This window comes from Antedon bifida, chromosome 6, assembly GCF_963402885.1.
Source record: "Antedon bifida chromosome 6, ecAntBifi1.1, whole genome shotgun sequence".
NCBI classification, from domain to species: Eukaryota; Metazoa; Echinodermata; class Crinoidea; order Comatulida; family Antedonidae; genus Antedon; species Antedon bifida.
The window spans coordinates 25,660,391-25,678,484 of NC_136231.1; the positions used below are offsets into that span (position 1 = coordinate 25,660,391).

Sequence of the window (18,094 nt, forward strand, 5' to 3'; positions counted from 1 at the left end):
TAAAAAAAATACATTTAAAAAATAAACTGAATCAGAAAATTGTCCTTTTTTTTTAATCGTTTCAAATAGAGTGTGGTAAGAAAAAGATAAGACTTAGAAACAAAGAATTTCAAAATAAAAAAAATACACAAACGGATAGAATAGGCAAACATAGTTCTACGTAAAACACATGGACGCCATTAACGTAGACAGTACATTTCATAACATCGTACAGTCGTCATAAACTAGCATCAAATTATTTCAAATGATTTGTTTCATTTGACCATTCAACATTCGCTGTTCTTAAATCTGGGTTAAAAAATTCACCCACTATGCTTAGAGGGGCAGTATAATCTTAATAGAAATGCATAATGAATGCTAATGGTTTTCTTTAATTAAAGGTAATATTATGAAAAACAAGTTTTGTTTTTTTTTTCGTTCTTTCACTATTGCGTGGACAAAAGCTTCTATTTAAGCTTTTTAATAAATGCAATTTCGAGAAAACAAAAAAAGGTTTTAAAAAGCTGTTTCAGCTATAAAATTGTAATGGTACTACCAAAACAAGTTATTCAATTTGTACTGTTCAGGTCAAGGTACTTAGGAATCTGATTTGTTGAAGAATCATCTGGTAAAATCAAAACAATTATTTGGATATAAAAGTTTTGATATAAATTCTATTTTTTTCACTTCGATTCACAATTAATTTAAAACTCACTGTCATCCAATTAATTAAAACAATAAAAAAAACAGTTTATCTTGGTTCATCCAGATGAATTCAGAAAGAAACCAGTTTATCTTGGTTCATCCTGATCAATTCAGAAAGAAACCAGTTTATCTTGGTTCATCCAGATGTACTAAAAAAGAAACCAGTTTATCTTGGTTCATCCAGATGAATTCAGAAAGAAACCAGTTTATCTTAGTTCATCCAGAAAATTCAGAATAGAAAGCAAACAGTTTATCTTGGTCATCCAGATGAATTCAGAAAGAAACCACTTTCGGTATAGTTAAATTGGCTTGGTAAAACTGTGTGAATAGTTATACAAATATTGAATGCATTGTTTTGGTAAATATATCATATATATTCATACTTAAAAGATTATACTGCCTTCTTCCAAACATGCTTGATTCGTTTTCATAACATGACTAACGATAAGATAGGATAGCTTGTATAAAATGAGACAAAATCCTTAGAACTAATCAAGTTTTAGGAAACAAGCATATTCCATTGCAATCAAGCAAGATCACATGCAATTTGTATCTTCTGCATTAAACAAAGTAAGTGTACTAATCTTTATTGAAGAATTTGTTAAATTCCGTAAGCCCATCTTATTCAAATATTTTAAGTAGCAAAAATGAAGTTCCAAGAATCACCGAATTGGTGGTAGATCTTTGTTCCACAGAAGATAATCATTGTTTTATAGCCAAACGAACATGAACTGAACTTTGACATATCTGATCTTTTTTTATTTTTTTTAACAAACTTTAATAATTCTGTCCTCATAAAAATGAAGATATTCAAGAATGCAGAATTGTTACAAATACAATTCAGATTTATCCTACAATTCATGTTCGGTAGACTATATGTTGGGAATAGCTAAAAATTAACATATTTCTTAAACCTGAACTCAACCCAGATTTTAAAAGAGGAGACATATCGAGGAGGCAAATATTGTCAACCAGATTACATGCAACAAGGTGAGCTATAAACCTGACAACATCATGTGGATTATTAAATGAAAACAATATTTTAAATTTATACTTTCCTTTTCTCCTTTTAAATTGTGGAGAACAAATTAAATAAAATGTTTTCGAAATGTGTCTACGTGTTTATATTTCTATAAAATCCACAGTGATGATCATGATGTAAAGCTACACCTTATTTTTCAAACCACAAATTGAATTTCTCATATCAACAATCAACACTAAATGCTCCACAATCTGCATCCTTTTTTAACATAATTAGGGTTGCTAGGAAACAGAAACGGGACATTTTACCTGTAAACCCAGTGTCTGGAATAATAAACAATACACAAAACAAATGAGAGATGAAGGGAAAATATGGAAAAGGTGTTAGTCGACAATTAAATTAGATGAAGTTAATAAGCTAATTAAGATTACCACTGTACATGACGGATGCCAAGATCAATGCATGTCAAAACAATTTTTGTTTTTGTAACGTTTTTGTTTGACTGTATTGACCTGACAACATAGGCATGAGCAGTTTCAAAATATTACAATTTATTTAATATAATTAATTATATAACACTATTAGTATTACTAATTACTTTTAGGAAACAACTACAGTACAACAAATAAACATGAACTAATGTTGTTAAAATCTATTATAATTATGAAAAAAGGAAGTTTTAGTAAATAATAAGAAAAGACGGCGTTAACAAACATTTTAAACTTGTTTAACTTCATTTTTTTAGAATTTAGAATTTGATATTTTCATAACAAATTTCGGCAAGCTGTGATAAAAGCTCAATGAACGATACTAATTTCCATTGTATACAATCCATACATCTATGAAAATGTATAATTGATTATATTTATTTTATCATTTTGAGACGAATAGAGCGTAAAATCTATTTTGTTTTGATAGCAAACTACAGAATATTATTCTATTGATATACTGTAGTTCAAATAAGCTGTTCTCGAATTTTATTATATAATTTTGAAAAATGTTCTTAAACTGTTTTATTACAAGCTAAATTTGTTCAGATTGTTTTATAATACCAAATGCCTTTGAGTTTGTAGAGAATGTTCATCATATTTTATATAGAAATTAAAACAAATGTTTCTATATAATTATTTTACTTTTAGCCAAAACAAATGTAAATAAATCGATACAGGTGTTAAAGAAACAAATGTGACTTCAAACAAATTCCACGTATAGAACAAATTAACAGTGATCGTCAGAAGTTGAAAGGAAAAACATATATTTATTATTAGGTCTAGTCAATTGTTACAGAGGTATATCCATCTCACCAAATAATAAAATGATAGATACTTTTGGCTTGGAGTAAAATTAATAAGATTATTAATAACCAACCCAATGCACATATGATATTAATTTATTTGAATAAAAAAAACTTTTATGCAACTTAAAATTGTTAGAAAATCAATTACCAATTTAAAAAACGTCAGAAACAATAAATTATATTTCCATTTAGTTTTGGTAAATCACAGAAATTTATTGAATTACCAAAAATGTTCAAAATCATTTTACATTTTTTTAAAAAGGAAATAATGTTTTAAAAAAATATTATGGCAAAAAGCCAGGCTATGAAATATTGCAAATTTGATGATTAAAAACACATCCCACTAACCCCTATTGGATTTACTAATAAAATAGGACAGTTTTTCATTAGGAAAAGCGGAAATTGGCATATAAAAATCTATGACAAATTTTCACATACTATAAGCATCTATGTCGCTAAACTGTAAGAAGCATCTAAAAATTTATAATATTTTAAGCTGAAGAAAAACATGTTATTAACCCAAATGAATAAAAGTATGATAATAATTTGTACGTACTATTTGTAATGCTGATTCGGGGGTCCATTATGTTCAATGGTTGATCATCCTTCAGCCAGAAGATTTCAGGAGATGGATTACCAGTTGCGGAGCAATCCATGGTTGCTTGCCGACCAAGTTCAATGACCCTTAGTTCAGGATTAACGGTAATCACCGGGAAACCAGCGGGAAGAGCTGTTTCTGAAATAAACAATTTAAAATATATATTTATACAGTATCAGTATTTAATTTTTGGATAAGCTGATCTATAAAAAAAAAAAAGAACTTTTCGATTTCGACCAAAGATCTTTATCAACTGACTGATTGGTGGTAAGCAGCCTGGTCATTGAATTAGCATTACAAAAAAAAGTTTTCATCCCCCCAAAAAAAATGTTATTATCAATAAAACCTATATAATAGTATAGTACTATTGCATAGTCATGAGAATAGTATTAACTGGATCACAATCTTTGGATGTTTTTAGCCTACAAAAGCTATCACTCAAACTTTGAATGTATCCGTTACATAATCCACCCTTTTAAAAGTCTGGGGAAAACCCTTTTAATTTTAAGTACTGACACTTGAGAACACAAAAAGATTATTTCTTAGAATCTTAAAGTATTTTCGTCAATAATATCGAAGAACGGTCAAAGAAGAATAAACCTTATAAGCCTAATTTGGTTTTTTTTTCTATGGAAGTGATTAGCTTTATTAAAACTATGAAATGGCCTATTTAAAGTCTTTTTTTAATAATCTTAATTTTTCATGTTTTTCTTAGTACCCTTTTTTCAATGAAAAGTAAAATAAATAACAGAAACTAAAACCCACACACGAAGAACATGTGCAGCTTAACCAGAAACAATCCCAACAGATTTGGATACATCCCCTGAGACAATTCAAACAAAAGACATTCTTTATTAAACACAGGATATTGATCATCTACCATTATGAAGAAGAACGTTCTTCTCGTCGCCAAGGGATCAGTTTCTGGAGATTTATAAAATAATGGTTTGAAAAAGTAGAAACATTTGGTACCAATCCGACAGTAAATGCAATTGTGAATAATAGCTCATCAATTAGAACCTGTCAAAGACGGACACCAGTCAACATCTGGTAAGGGTATGATGAGGGTGAATGAAGTCACAGGGGAATTGTTTGGCACTGATGCTGCACATATACGGATCACTTCCTATCAATGCCAATAAATGCATTTTAAGCCAAAACATTTCTTGTGTTGCATAGTTTAACCATCCCTAAAGGTCTGTCTACACTATCAAACTTTATGTGACAAAAAAAATGTGATGTGGCCATATATGGACATGATGATGTCATCTCACTACCATATTTGGGCATATCATTACCACATTTGGGCACGTCACACCTATTTTTGTCAAGTAGTTTGATAGTGTAGACAGAGTTTAAATAACCTACTTCACGATAATTGTGGATTAATGTGCAGACGATCTTTAGGCTACCATACGGTACAATGCAACATATGCATCAAGTTTCAATGTCTCTTTATAATGACATAAGATAACTCGGGCTAAAAAGCATTATAACCTTACACAATTAATCAATGCTATCCCACGAGATTAATAATCGGTAGTAATTAATAACACAGATAAATATTGATGACAAACGATAGTAATAACATTTCCTAACACTTTCAACTTGGGCCAGTTATTTTTCATCAAAAGTTGGCATGCTTTCATGTTGATAAGGAGGTATGGTTGGGTCTTGTATAATTTCCTACAGATTTGAAGTCGTGGGAATGGCAGTTATCAAATTTGCCTGTAATTGCTTATTTGCTGACAATGCCATGCTCTGTTGTATCCAATCAGAACAGAGTACGCTGTATGTAATCTTTATATCTTATCCATGTATGCTTCGTTCTATTTTCCGTGGAGTATTAGTATACCATCTTGTATGACATTAAGGTAGAGTACAAGATATAATGCTCGCATACGATGTTTTGTCTTTTGTCGGCTTGTCCAATTTGTATTGATATACGCCGTTATAATATACATTTATGTGCGTATTATATTAATATAATTTCAATTGTATTTGTTGATAAACCATATAAATTGAGGTTTACATTTAAAACCATTGTTTTGTTTAAAGTTGTACCATAGGATGTAAGACATTGATTAATGATATACAATAAATGAGTCGGGCAAGTTCCGACAGCTCTAGGCTCTATTTGCATGAAGACGGTTCTGGTGACAAGTGTAATGTTGTTTCTGCAGGCATGAGAGGTTTTCACCTCTGTCGTGACAGAGAAAGACCTGGTGACAGGTTTGTAATGGTTTTATATAGGCATACAATGTTTTCACCTCTACTAAGACCTGTTGAAATGTTTGGTGTTGGCTCAATATGCATACAATGTTTTCACCTCTACTAAGACCTGTTGAAATGTTTGATGTTGGCTACAGGCATACAATATTTTCAACTTTGCTTCTTGGAGTTTTCCATTGTCAGCACGACAAAGCTGATCTTGAACTCTGGCAACATATGCCTTGCAAAATGATTTATAAAGTATGCGAAGGAGATACGACATTTGGTCTCAACAGATGCTCTTCCTCCTGTACAAGACACTAAATAAAAGAAGCGTTTTACGTCAAGTCTATTTCCCCCTTTTTCTTGCTTACTCTTCAAGGATGTAGATCTCATAATACTTAGCCTCACCTTTTTTCGCTTGATTCTAAAGAAGTCATTGATAGAATTTATGAGTAGACTACAATCATATCATCACTTGTGAAACATAAAGCGAAGGCAGCATAAGAAATAAATTACAAAAAAACATTAACATGGTAATGTCGATTTTGTTATTTTCATTACAAGTTATAAACGACCACATGCCGTGTGTGGGTGTTGCAATTCTATCATTTTATTTCCTTTCAAACATTTGTTTGCATTTTACGAGATTCTTCCAATTTTTTTTCATTATTCCATATTAAGATTCTTTTCACAAGGAACGAACGTTTCACTTACTGACCTGTATAACTTTAAGAATTTTCTTAAAATGATGATGGTTGTGTGTTGGGATGCTCCCACTTGAGGGCAGGGTTCATGGATTGTACCACTATCTGATAGGAATGTTTAATAAAATTGTATATTTCAAGTTGGTTTATCCATGTAAGCTACTGTAGGCACAAAATAGACACATTTTCTTTCTCATATAAGATGATTTAAAATTGTCATATTCACAGATAACAAAAATCACATCCATCACCTAAGATTATGTACATTACTACCCACAGTCTAGACTCCAAGATGCAGGTGTAATCTGACCTTTTGGGTCAGAAGATTTGATGGGATATCTACAGTAATTTGTATGGGATCTTTTTATTTTTTGTACTTAGTAGAAATGGGATGCTTAGATTTATAATTCAAACATAATTGTGTGTTGAGATACTGGACAGGTGCAGTAATTTTTGTTTCTAGCGATAACAATTTTAAAAGACAAACTACTATTAAGCTCTTAAAATACATCCCCCACACGAGTAAATCCAATTACAGTTTAGTTCGAGAGACAAGAAGATGTTGTAAAAATAAAATGATCCAATATCCCTAATTCTCATATCACATAATTCTCTATACTGTATAAAATATCCACTGTCATAGGCAAATTTTGTAATACAGTGTAATATATTTATATGTGGCCTATGATATAGACATCATATGTGATACATGTGACATTATATTACAGATGCCTATAGCATATTTTGCTTTTCAAACATCAATACTTAAATACTGAATTTCAAAAAAAAGAAAGGGAGTTGGCTAGAAATAAAACACAAATTAAACATTATTAATAATAATTCTAATTTTCTAGATTTATTATTTTACATAGAAAAAGCGAATAATTGACCTTGAATAAGAAAATCCTATTGGTATTTTCTGAAAGGTAATAGAAACGAATTTATATTCAGTATTTAATATTATTCTACTTTTCAAATACGTTTTCCACTATCACGTTTCCGTATTACCTTTAGCATCCAACAACATTTAGAGAAGGATATGTCCACACATGTTTGATATGGACACATTTCATGTTTCATTTATGCTTAATACGACTGAATTTATTACCATAAGCTACTATAATTCTAAATGACTTGCTGAATATTCAAATATCAAATGTAACATTCTCTAATCTAATATATGAATCAACCAGTCGATAATTCTATCTTTATGTTGTCTTTACGACGAATTTGACACTCGGTTTTTTATTTATTTAAAGTGTAAAATGTAGATAAACATAATAATTATTAATTGTATTTTAATATTACTCGTGGGAGCTTAAAAAACAATATTATTAAGTAATATTAACTTCTCAAAGGCGCCTTTTTAATGAAATTATAATAATTTACATTTTCATCCATTACTCATCCGTCTTTCCTAATAAAGTAGGTAGATTGGGCCCGAGGGACGCACGACGTAAATCTATGCAAAAATTGGCTTTAGCATATTTTCATACTCCTATAACCAAAGATATCTGCATAATTGAAGATGCGCTTCATTTCCGCATGGCACGCTTTGACGATCACACGATTTGATGATCACACGCATTGGTGATCACACGATTTGTCCTGCGTGAATGCAATGCGGTAAATTCATATAATTGATATAAATAGATTCTGTTTACTTTGTAAACAGCTGCTTAATACAGTGTTTGTTAAAATGGACAGTGATTGTAGTAATAGCGATGCACTTTTGTTTATCAGGGGAGACTGAACACTAGTTTCAAACTGACTCGGGTCAACGTACCTGTAATACCTAACCAACCAAAGACTGAATGTAAAACATCAGGCTGTTGTGTTTCTTCCCTAGTGGCTGAGCCAACACAAAGTGCATTCAATCATAAGGGAAAGACTGGGGCTTAAAGCACCATCAATCAAAATCATTTACCATGACAACATCCAATCAAAGACCACCAATAACAACATCTGAATAATTACCACAAATAATTGTCAACATACAGTAACACAGATTTCATATTAAAAATAAATCAACTATTTTTGTTCTCTATTATAATAATTCTATCAGAAAAAACATTAATCAAAATATGGTTTATGGCTAAACTACATGAGACCAATATGAATAAAACAAACTGCAGTAATCAATTCAATTTTAAGGTAATATTATAAATAAACACTTTTGATTTACAAAGGAAAGAGAAAAAAGTAAGTTGCTACAGTACTTTACTGACATATTTATGATTAGTGTCAACTTTCTAAGCAGCAGCAAACAAATTAAAAACTGTACCAATTTGTGAGTCTCTTTAAATTTACATTGAACCTTTGAAATATTATATTTCAAAACTTGAAACATGAAAGAATTATGAACATTGAAAGTATTTTCAGAGAAATTATCGGGTTGGTCAATGGTAACTAACATTTTCTCATCTCATCATTTGTGGGGAAATGGCTAATGTAAGGTTTATCCAGGTAAGCTAGGCACGAAATAGAGTGTAAATAATTGAATGGTGAAAATGAAAAAACAATATGTAAAATATAATAAATCTTGGAGAGTCTGAAGTGACTAAAACCAAGATTGATATGCCAACACCATTAGACCATGTTCATTGTATGATCAGATAAAAAACTATTATTATAATTTCTCATTCACAGAAAACGATAAAAAAAGATAATGATCAATAACAGAATAGTAATTACCCATTGGTTTATGAACCTCACTACACGCTATGACATTAATTGAGGTAAACGATGGGTAAAAAACCTATTAAAAACGACCTCTTTTTTTCATATCATATTCTAAAGTTTCATTTATCACGTCTAAATAGCTTTTAGAGGACAACATGTGCAGGATAATATATTTATTAATCGGTCATCTAAAACAGAATAAATAACGCTATTATGCTCAGCAAACGTGTATAAAAATGTGTGCTTCTAAATCAGCAAGACGTATACAGCGGTACGACGACACCGACTTTGTATTTAGTATTCATTATCTGGTTGCTGATGGAGGAACCATCAGCAGGAGATAACAAAGTATTCAACTAATTAATCTTGATGGAATAACAGAATAAATATAAAATCAATTAATAACTAATTTTTTCTTTTATTATAGCCTCTATTATTTTATGCTAGTTGATCAATTTTATATAATACCAAACAATGTTATTTATCATAAATTATACATTTTTCCAACACATTTGGTAATTTATTTTTAAAATCCATCTAAAAATAATTTATTACTGTAGCATTCTTTTTTGTTATATTTTATGTTTTGACCTTCCAAGTTGGAAAGCTGTTAAACCTATGATTTATTCTACTGGTGTGTTTCACAATTATTCCTAACCACAACACATACAGAACATGACGAAATAATCAATGAAGATAAAATGTAGATTTCTGAAATGAGGAACAGGATAACTAGTGGGAGGAGAGACTAAACAAAAGGCGGAATACACAAAAAATGCATTATTCAATGGATTGTAATTTTAATATAATTGGATGCTTTTTACTTTTGTTATTGGAGCTTATTTTTACAATATTTTTAATATAACTTACCATCATTAGGAAAAAAAATGTTGTTATTTATTACCCATTTGATTAAACATATTTATAGCATTTGCCGAAAGTGCTTGTGTGACAGTAGCCATGGCGTTAATATACCATATCCCCTCGCCCCCAATATAGATCTGATAGTTTTCGATGCATCAAAGCTTTATCACCATATAACTCTTGAATGTTTGCAAATAAATAAATACCATTTTTAGTACTTTGGAACAAAAAATAAACATAAAATAGACCACAATTTAACTTATATATATATATATATATACAAGTTTGTGCATTTCTTGTAGCAGGTCTAAATAAAAATGTTTAAAATTTGTCTAAATAACAATTGAATAGCAAAAAACAAATGTATAAAGGATAAATCCATATGTGACTGACACAAGACTAATAAAACAAATCTGGTCAAAAGTTGAAGTATAAATTTATAACATAATGGTCTAATAGGTTAAAAAGTCACATTACCAAAGTGAATAAGTTTGAAATTTAATAGAACAAATCACACCACCTGTGCAATACTCTTAAATGTAAAGTTCAATAGCAGTGAAGGTAACCGCAATATGTCTGAAACATTCTACGTACCCTTCAAGTGTCCTGCGTGACTAACGCACAAAAACTGGGACTACAGTACAATACAAACACAAAACCGATTTGCACAATAAAGTAAACTTTTGATTCTGGCAAAAACAAAATCTGGGTACAGTACGAATATGTGACAATATTCTTCATATTTACAGTGGTAATGATATAGTGGTAATTTCTGATTTTAATTCTTGGTAACTTAGCCCAAAGGTTGTATAAATGAAGAAAATGTTTAAAAAGACAATGGAACACTGGCCAAAAAATAAATTGAACCTGCGAAGTTTCCCTAGCTAAAGCTCTGTATACACTATCAAACTAATTTGACAAAAAAAGTGTGATGTGCCCAACTATGGTAGCGATATGCTTAAATCATCATGTCCATATATGGGCACATCACATTTTTTGTCACATAAAGTTTGATTGTGTAGACAGAGCTTTACACAATATATACTGTACATTTACGATTTATTTAAATCTAGAAATGGAACAATTTCTATGTAAAAACCATTCCATTACTCATATTCTGGCAACATTGTCATATATTCTGGCAACATTGTCATATATTCTGGCAACCTTGTCAATAACATTCATTTTATTTCAAGATGTTTATGGCCACAGTGAAAAATGATGTTCGTGCACATTATGTTTAAACAGCTTGTTAACACAGTACTGATTGTTTATCTAGATCACCATACATCACATACTCTCACACAAAAATACTTACTTAATTGACATACCTGTACACTACAAGAAATATCTTCTTAATGTCTTAGTTTAAAAACAGATAAATCTAACTTGACCCACATATACAACTACATATTTCATCGTAATTGGGGTAATGTATGCTTTTCTTTTTAAAATTATTATATATTATACTATTTTCAATTCTATATTATTCCTATTTTCATTCAATGCAATATTAAATATTAATATTATTTCTATCACTTTCATTATCATGTCGATACTTTAGGCTTTTAATGGCAATTTTTCCCATTCAAAATGTATTTTAAAAGCCTACAAATACAGTAATTCCAGTCCAGTGATTAAATAGAAATTGCAGCTTTGTTTTCTTTTATATATTAATTAGTTTGTGTAATTCTTTTCTTTTCATATGTAATGTTAAATCTTAGGATTGGTCAAACTTAAAGTCTTTCTGACTTATATGAATCTCATCCCACATGACTGAACTACTTTTCATTGTATTTATAATTTTGTGTATTAACAAACAAGTTTAATATTATGTCCTTGTGTATAATGTTATATTGTGGAAATAAATTGAAACTGAACACACAACATAGGTACTTGTCCGTAGGATGGGTATTACTACTATGTTTAATAAATTACCAATAATGAAATACTGAACAAGAATTATTATTTATATTACTATTCTGTTTTTTGTTTGTTTTATTTGTTTTATTGATTTTATTAATCAAATTTTTATTTGTTTAGTCTGTAAATCAACAATGTAAATATTCATTACTCTAAAAGGGTCTTACGTGACAAGATTTTTTTATCTTCTAGTAATGATCCTATTATGGTTTCTTTATATCAAATCTATTTTATATCTTTTTACTATTTGTTAGTTATACTGAGCCATTGATGAAATAAATGTTGTTGAATATTATTATAATCATATTCAACAGTAAATTCTTTTGTTGCAGAAACATGTCGTGAATGAAAAATAAAATTCTGAGTAGAAAAAAAAAGTCTTGCTAATAAGAATGAGGTGCTGTCTACAAATAAGTAATTACAGCGAGCAGAATACGATGACGAGCGTCCCCTGAAGGCAGTGTTTTCTTACTTGATAAATTAATTCTGATGGGTAAACAACATCTGAACCTTCATAAGTAAATAAGACGGATCGGTGTAAAAATCATCTGTACCTCGCAAAAATATATTAATGGCGACGATAAATATGAATAAAGATAGTATAACTAGGGTGAATTTATAAAATTGATTCTAGACATCTTGATACATAGGCTATGAATATTCTTTTCATGTTGTCTCAGTTCAAATCTTAGTAATCTCAATACATAGTCTATGACTACTTTTTCATGTTGTCTCAGCAGCTTAGTACTAAAAATCTGCCAAGACTATACATGTACTATAGCTGTATGAATTCTTCACACACAATGTTTCATCATTGAGGTTTTATACCAGCTATATGTGGGCTACAAATCACAATTTCTATCACCCTACAAAGGCAAACTAACTAATCACAGACTTTCGGCAATTAAATATAATCAAATTCATTGACAAATTATGGTTTAATTCATGTGTAAGTCAACTTGTTCTTCTTTTGTGATATTATGATGCATGTACATATTATTAAACCTATTTCACATTGGAATTTGTAATGTAACTAGTTTAATTATTTAGTCTTTAATTAAGCTCTGTCTATACTATCAAACTTTATGTGATGTGCCCATATATGGACATGATGGTATCATCACTACCATATTTGGGCATATCACTGCCCTAGTTGGGCACATCACAATTTTTTTTGTTTGATAGTGTAGACAGAGCTTAAGTGAGTGTTCACATTCAGTAAAGGAATGCAAATTAGGATGATAAAGCCTGTTCAGACTAGAAGACCATTGACAAGTTGAAAACATGCCATTTTCTTGTGATTGGTCATTATAAACGTTTAACTTACACTATTCATTTTTTTCCTCAGTAAAGTATTCTCTTTTAAATTCCTTTCACACATTAACAAAAACAAATGTGTGGCTAAACGACAGTTTCTTCGAAAGACAGTTTCATTACCAACCAATTAAAAGTCTTGCCAATTAAAGACAACTTTGCTTGTAACATTACCCATTGCCATCAATTATAGAGGGCATTCCAATTTTTGACACAGGATCGTTTTACTTCATTTCTTTCTTTCTGGTCGGTTTCACATCATGATTCAGGTACCGAATGAATTATACGACCTTTCCAAAGTTGATATACTATACATATTCCGATTGAAAGTAGACTGTTAAATTAGTTATTAGTTTTGCCAAAGTCTACTAAAAACCTTTAATAGTGGTATCAAATTGGAAAAAGCTTTATTACATTTCACAAGGTATAATTGTATTAAATTCTGCGACCGGTTTCTTTCTTTATTACGTATCATATTCTTGACCTGTCTTGTTCATGAAATTACAAACATAGCAAGCACATTACAAGCAAGGACGTTAATTATAATTGAAATAAATGCTGTTACAATTTGGCACCAGCAATGTTTGGTTTAGAACTTGCTCAATTCACAATTATTAAAGAATAACATTTGGCGTATTCAAGTTCACTCAAGAGTTAATGAATTGGCCGCAATTTCTTCACAAGCAGTAAATGGGAGTTGGCACCCTGAAGTATGGTGCCTTAAACACACAGCTTAATGATGCGTACACAAATGAATTCTCATTTGCCAAGAAAAGGAAATTATAAAAATTCTAGCTTGTTTAAAATTAATCTTGTTATAATTCAATTGCATAACATTTTGTTGGGAATATTGTTTTGTAAATTACCAGATGGAATATTTGAACAATTGGAAACAAAAACAAACTTCTTATAAAAAATTATATTTACAGTAACAAAGAAAGAATACTGATAAATTATGTAAATTATTCTGTAAAGACGCAAACCAAGAGGTCATGAAAATACAATACAATAATAAAAATAGAAAAATGTTGCATAGGCTTCATAAGTTACGGTAAACAATGCACAGTACTATTTATGGCGCGACAATAGCCAGTCTACATTCACTTTTAAAATCAGTACTGAATGTAAAGTTTTGTCTACACTATCAAACTTTTTGTGACAAAAAAATGTGATGTGCCCATATATGGACATGATGATGTCAGATGATGTCATATCATTGCCCTAACTATTTGGGAACATCACACTTTTTTTGTCAAACTAGTTTGATAGTTTAGACAGAGCTTAATAATACTGTGTTATTACCCAAAAGACCGAAATAAATAAATAAGAAATGTGGCAGAGAACATGAGAGTCGTCAGCGCCAACTGGTATGTGAACGATAACAATCATTAGTAATTTCAACTGAAATGCAAGTAAGCATGAAATATGAATTTATTTGCTTAAATGAATGAAGGATGACAAAAGAAAGACAATGAGAAAATAAAGCAATAGTTTAAACACTATAGACCAAAGTTTGATTATTTTCATACTACCAAGAAACGGGGTCTTGCGGTAAACAAGATCAAATTGTTGGATCAGTTCAGCAACGGTTGGTATAATTGTCATCAGCATAACAAATATTGTTGCTAAAGTATGTAAGGTTTTTTTATTTTAAGAACAATAAAACTTTAATATGAAGCTAATAGAAAACTTATTCATTCAGTAACTAGGTCATCAACCTATAGAAAAAGGTTTAACTAGGTTCAAGATACTTAATCATGCGATTTATACTTCCACGCAAGGGTTCTTATGAACTTTACAAAATTGCACAAACTGTTATGGATGATAAAGTACACAACTTGATTAGCCACAACAGAAAAATGAACAGCATCGAAACAAAATCTTGATCAAACGCCGACAAGAGGTAGACAAATTACTGTGGGTAATCATGGATGTACAAGGGACAAAATGACGATAATTTGTACCATTAGTTGAATGCCGACTTGGCTAAATGCCATTTTAAGGGCTTTATCGCGATCTTTTGGATAAGTTAAGGTAACAATGCAAGGTATATGATAGGACAAAGGCCAGTCTACTGGTCTCTTTGAGGTACACAATGGCTGCCACAAACTAACATTGAAATATAGCAGCCTTGAATGGGGCCGCTTTAGTCAACATGTAAGGCCGCAATGACAATAGCAAACACACAACAAACCTAACGCTTGCGGCAAAACTCGCTGGTTCATCACAAATTAACATTGTTATATATTTAATGGGAGAAAATTGAACTAATCTAGGAAAAGTTCCAAACACTGTACACTTTTAACTATCTCTATAAAATAGTTTCATGCTTTCAAAACAAATTTTAAGCAAATAGACCTTTGGACTGAAGACATCTTTTTGACCCTTTCCATATTTGTTCAACTTTGTACTTCTTTCAATTGTTATAATACATTGTTTTCAACATGGACTATATAAACCAGCTCAGAATGTGCAATTAACAATAAATGTCAATAACTGAAAATGTCTTCTTCCAGGGCAGTTACGAAATTAAAAGAATTATAAATGAAGGGATACAGTTATGATAATCACCAAACCTGACCACTTCAGACATACAGTACATAAAATCAATTATGTTTAGATTTTAAAATCATAGATTATGCTGCGCTATCAGAAAATGGGTTAATTTCGTAAGTAAACAATTGCGAAAACAATTGTATGTTGTTTTCTAATTCTGTTTTCCTTGACCCAAACTAAACCCGTCCTTTATTTCATTTCAACGCTACCGAGTTGATTTAGTAAAAGATAACGAAACCAAATCCGATAGTTTATTTAAAAGATTTTGAATGATCTTGTATGGGTTAGAGCAGGATTAGGATTAAGTAGCAACAAGGATTTTTTGGAAAGTTTTTTTTTTAATAAATCACTGCAAAAAAATGGAAATTATGATTATCCAAAACAGGTCATTGAAATGGCTTGTTTTTGTAGCTATAATTTTAAATTATTTATAACAACAAGGAACTATTTTCATAGTATTATTTTACCAAGTTCAAATGTACTAGCAAGCTACAAAAGGCAGAACCATATATCAACAATATGTAACATAAATCTGAAATTGTAAACTTGAATAAAATTAATGTTCAGAACATCACAATCAATGACCTTTTACGACCTTTCAAAATTGTTTTCATGACCTAAATTTCATAAACAATTTATTCACATCCTGGTAAGTAATAAATATTATTTTTCTGTTATTTAATATTTATATAAAAACACTCAGATATTAATATACTTTTTTAATTTCAATATTTGTAATCCCTCTGTTGTGTATAAATCCAATTTAGTATTTTGATTGACTTCTCTTTTTTTTTCAAGCTAACTAATATTACTATTGCAAGCATTCTCCTATAATAAATGGTCGATAATTGGAGGAGTCTTGTCATAAAATAATCATTAGCTTAACCTTTATTAGTTTAACCCTTTAATTTCAATGAACTGATTGGTTACAGGCTTCTCACCATGTAATTAAATCTACCAATGTGATCCCTCCGTATTAACCTAGTTTCAGTGGCTAAACCTCATTCACATAACAAAAGACAGCACCTATAGCATAACTCTGTAGGTCTGAACAGGCCCTTAGACAGCACCTAATAATAAACTTGATCTTGAATAAATAAACATGTGAATGCGCTGATGGGATGTTTAGAATATGATTTATTGTTTTATTCTGCCAATCAAAATATCACTGCAGTAACATATTGCAATTACTGGTATGTTGCGATCATATTACATCAATTCAATTTAGACTTTATCAAATTGGTATTACACAATCAATATTATGATATAATTATCAATATCAGAATGGAAGAAGAAATCAATAATTTTATTCAATAAAATTTACATAATGTAATCATGAAGCCTGATGATTGGTTAAGCAGGTTATTTGTACACATAGAATTTACTGTATCTTATTCACTATTAGTTTTTAATTACGAATAGGGGAGGGGAACAGGGCCATGGCCTACAAATTGTAAAATCAAGTGCTTTTAAATTAGATTTTAAAGCTACAGTATATAATAATAGATACAGTAATATTATGGTAACCTCTAGTGTTATATTTAACAAATTTAAAAGCCAACAATTTCAAGGTCAGATAATATAAATAATAGGCATAAATTGCTAATGAAAATTTCAGAAATAATTAGTGTGAACTGTGACGAGCATGGTTCTATTGTTATGTTTCATCATTGTGACCTTGAATTTGTGAACAAATTGTATTAAAAGTATGGATTTTATAAGTAAAATATAGGTCAGAAATAATAAAAACTAAATTTTCTTTATTATATGAATTCTATAAGTAAAATATAGGTCAGAAATAATAAAATAAATTTTCTTTATTATATAATACAAGAATATTGAATAAATAAAATAAATAAATCAATCAAAAAACAATATTCTATCCAGAATAGGCTTGAGAGATTGAGTGCTAATTAAAAAAATTTTATTTTGTTCTATGTATCATGACTTTATAAGCTCAAGTATAATCGCACCCATTAAACTTCAGATACAAGATGTAAAACAATGCAATTCAATTATAATCCCACTGTCTAATTTTACCTAAATTTCATACAGTAATCATGTGTTATCTTTCATCTTATTAAATTACAGGTCACATGATGTACTCTTATTCTATATTTAATAGTATTACTACAATAAATACGAAGAGAATCTCATCTAATTTCCAATGCTTATATTTTGTTCTTATGAAGATTAATAGCTTTTCTTTTGTTCTGCTCACAATGTGTATCAATAAAGCGCATCTATATCTGACTCAATATGAGGTGTTAAATTAT

At 30.0% G+C, this 18,094-nt stretch overlaps 1 protein-coding gene across 9 annotated transcripts in view; it reads right to left on the bottom strand.

The window, feature by feature from the left end:
- The window catches only part of LOC144844223 (receptor-type tyrosine-protein phosphatase F-like), an 88,904-nt gene that overhangs the window by 37,227 nt on the left and 33,583 nt on the right, over window positions 1-18,094 (bottom strand). For 8 of the 9 annotated variants that reach the window (XM_078701009.1, XM_078701013.1, XM_078701011.1 and 5 more), the window contains exon 4: window positions 3,520-3,699. In XM_078701009.1, the coding sequence (XP_078557135.1) occupies window positions 3,520-3,699 (180 nt within the window). Of the gene's footprint in view, window positions 1-1,974; window positions 1,990-3,519; window positions 3,700-18,094 lie in introns of all 9 variants that reach the window. The other variant, XM_078701007.1, reaches the window with a different exon arrangement.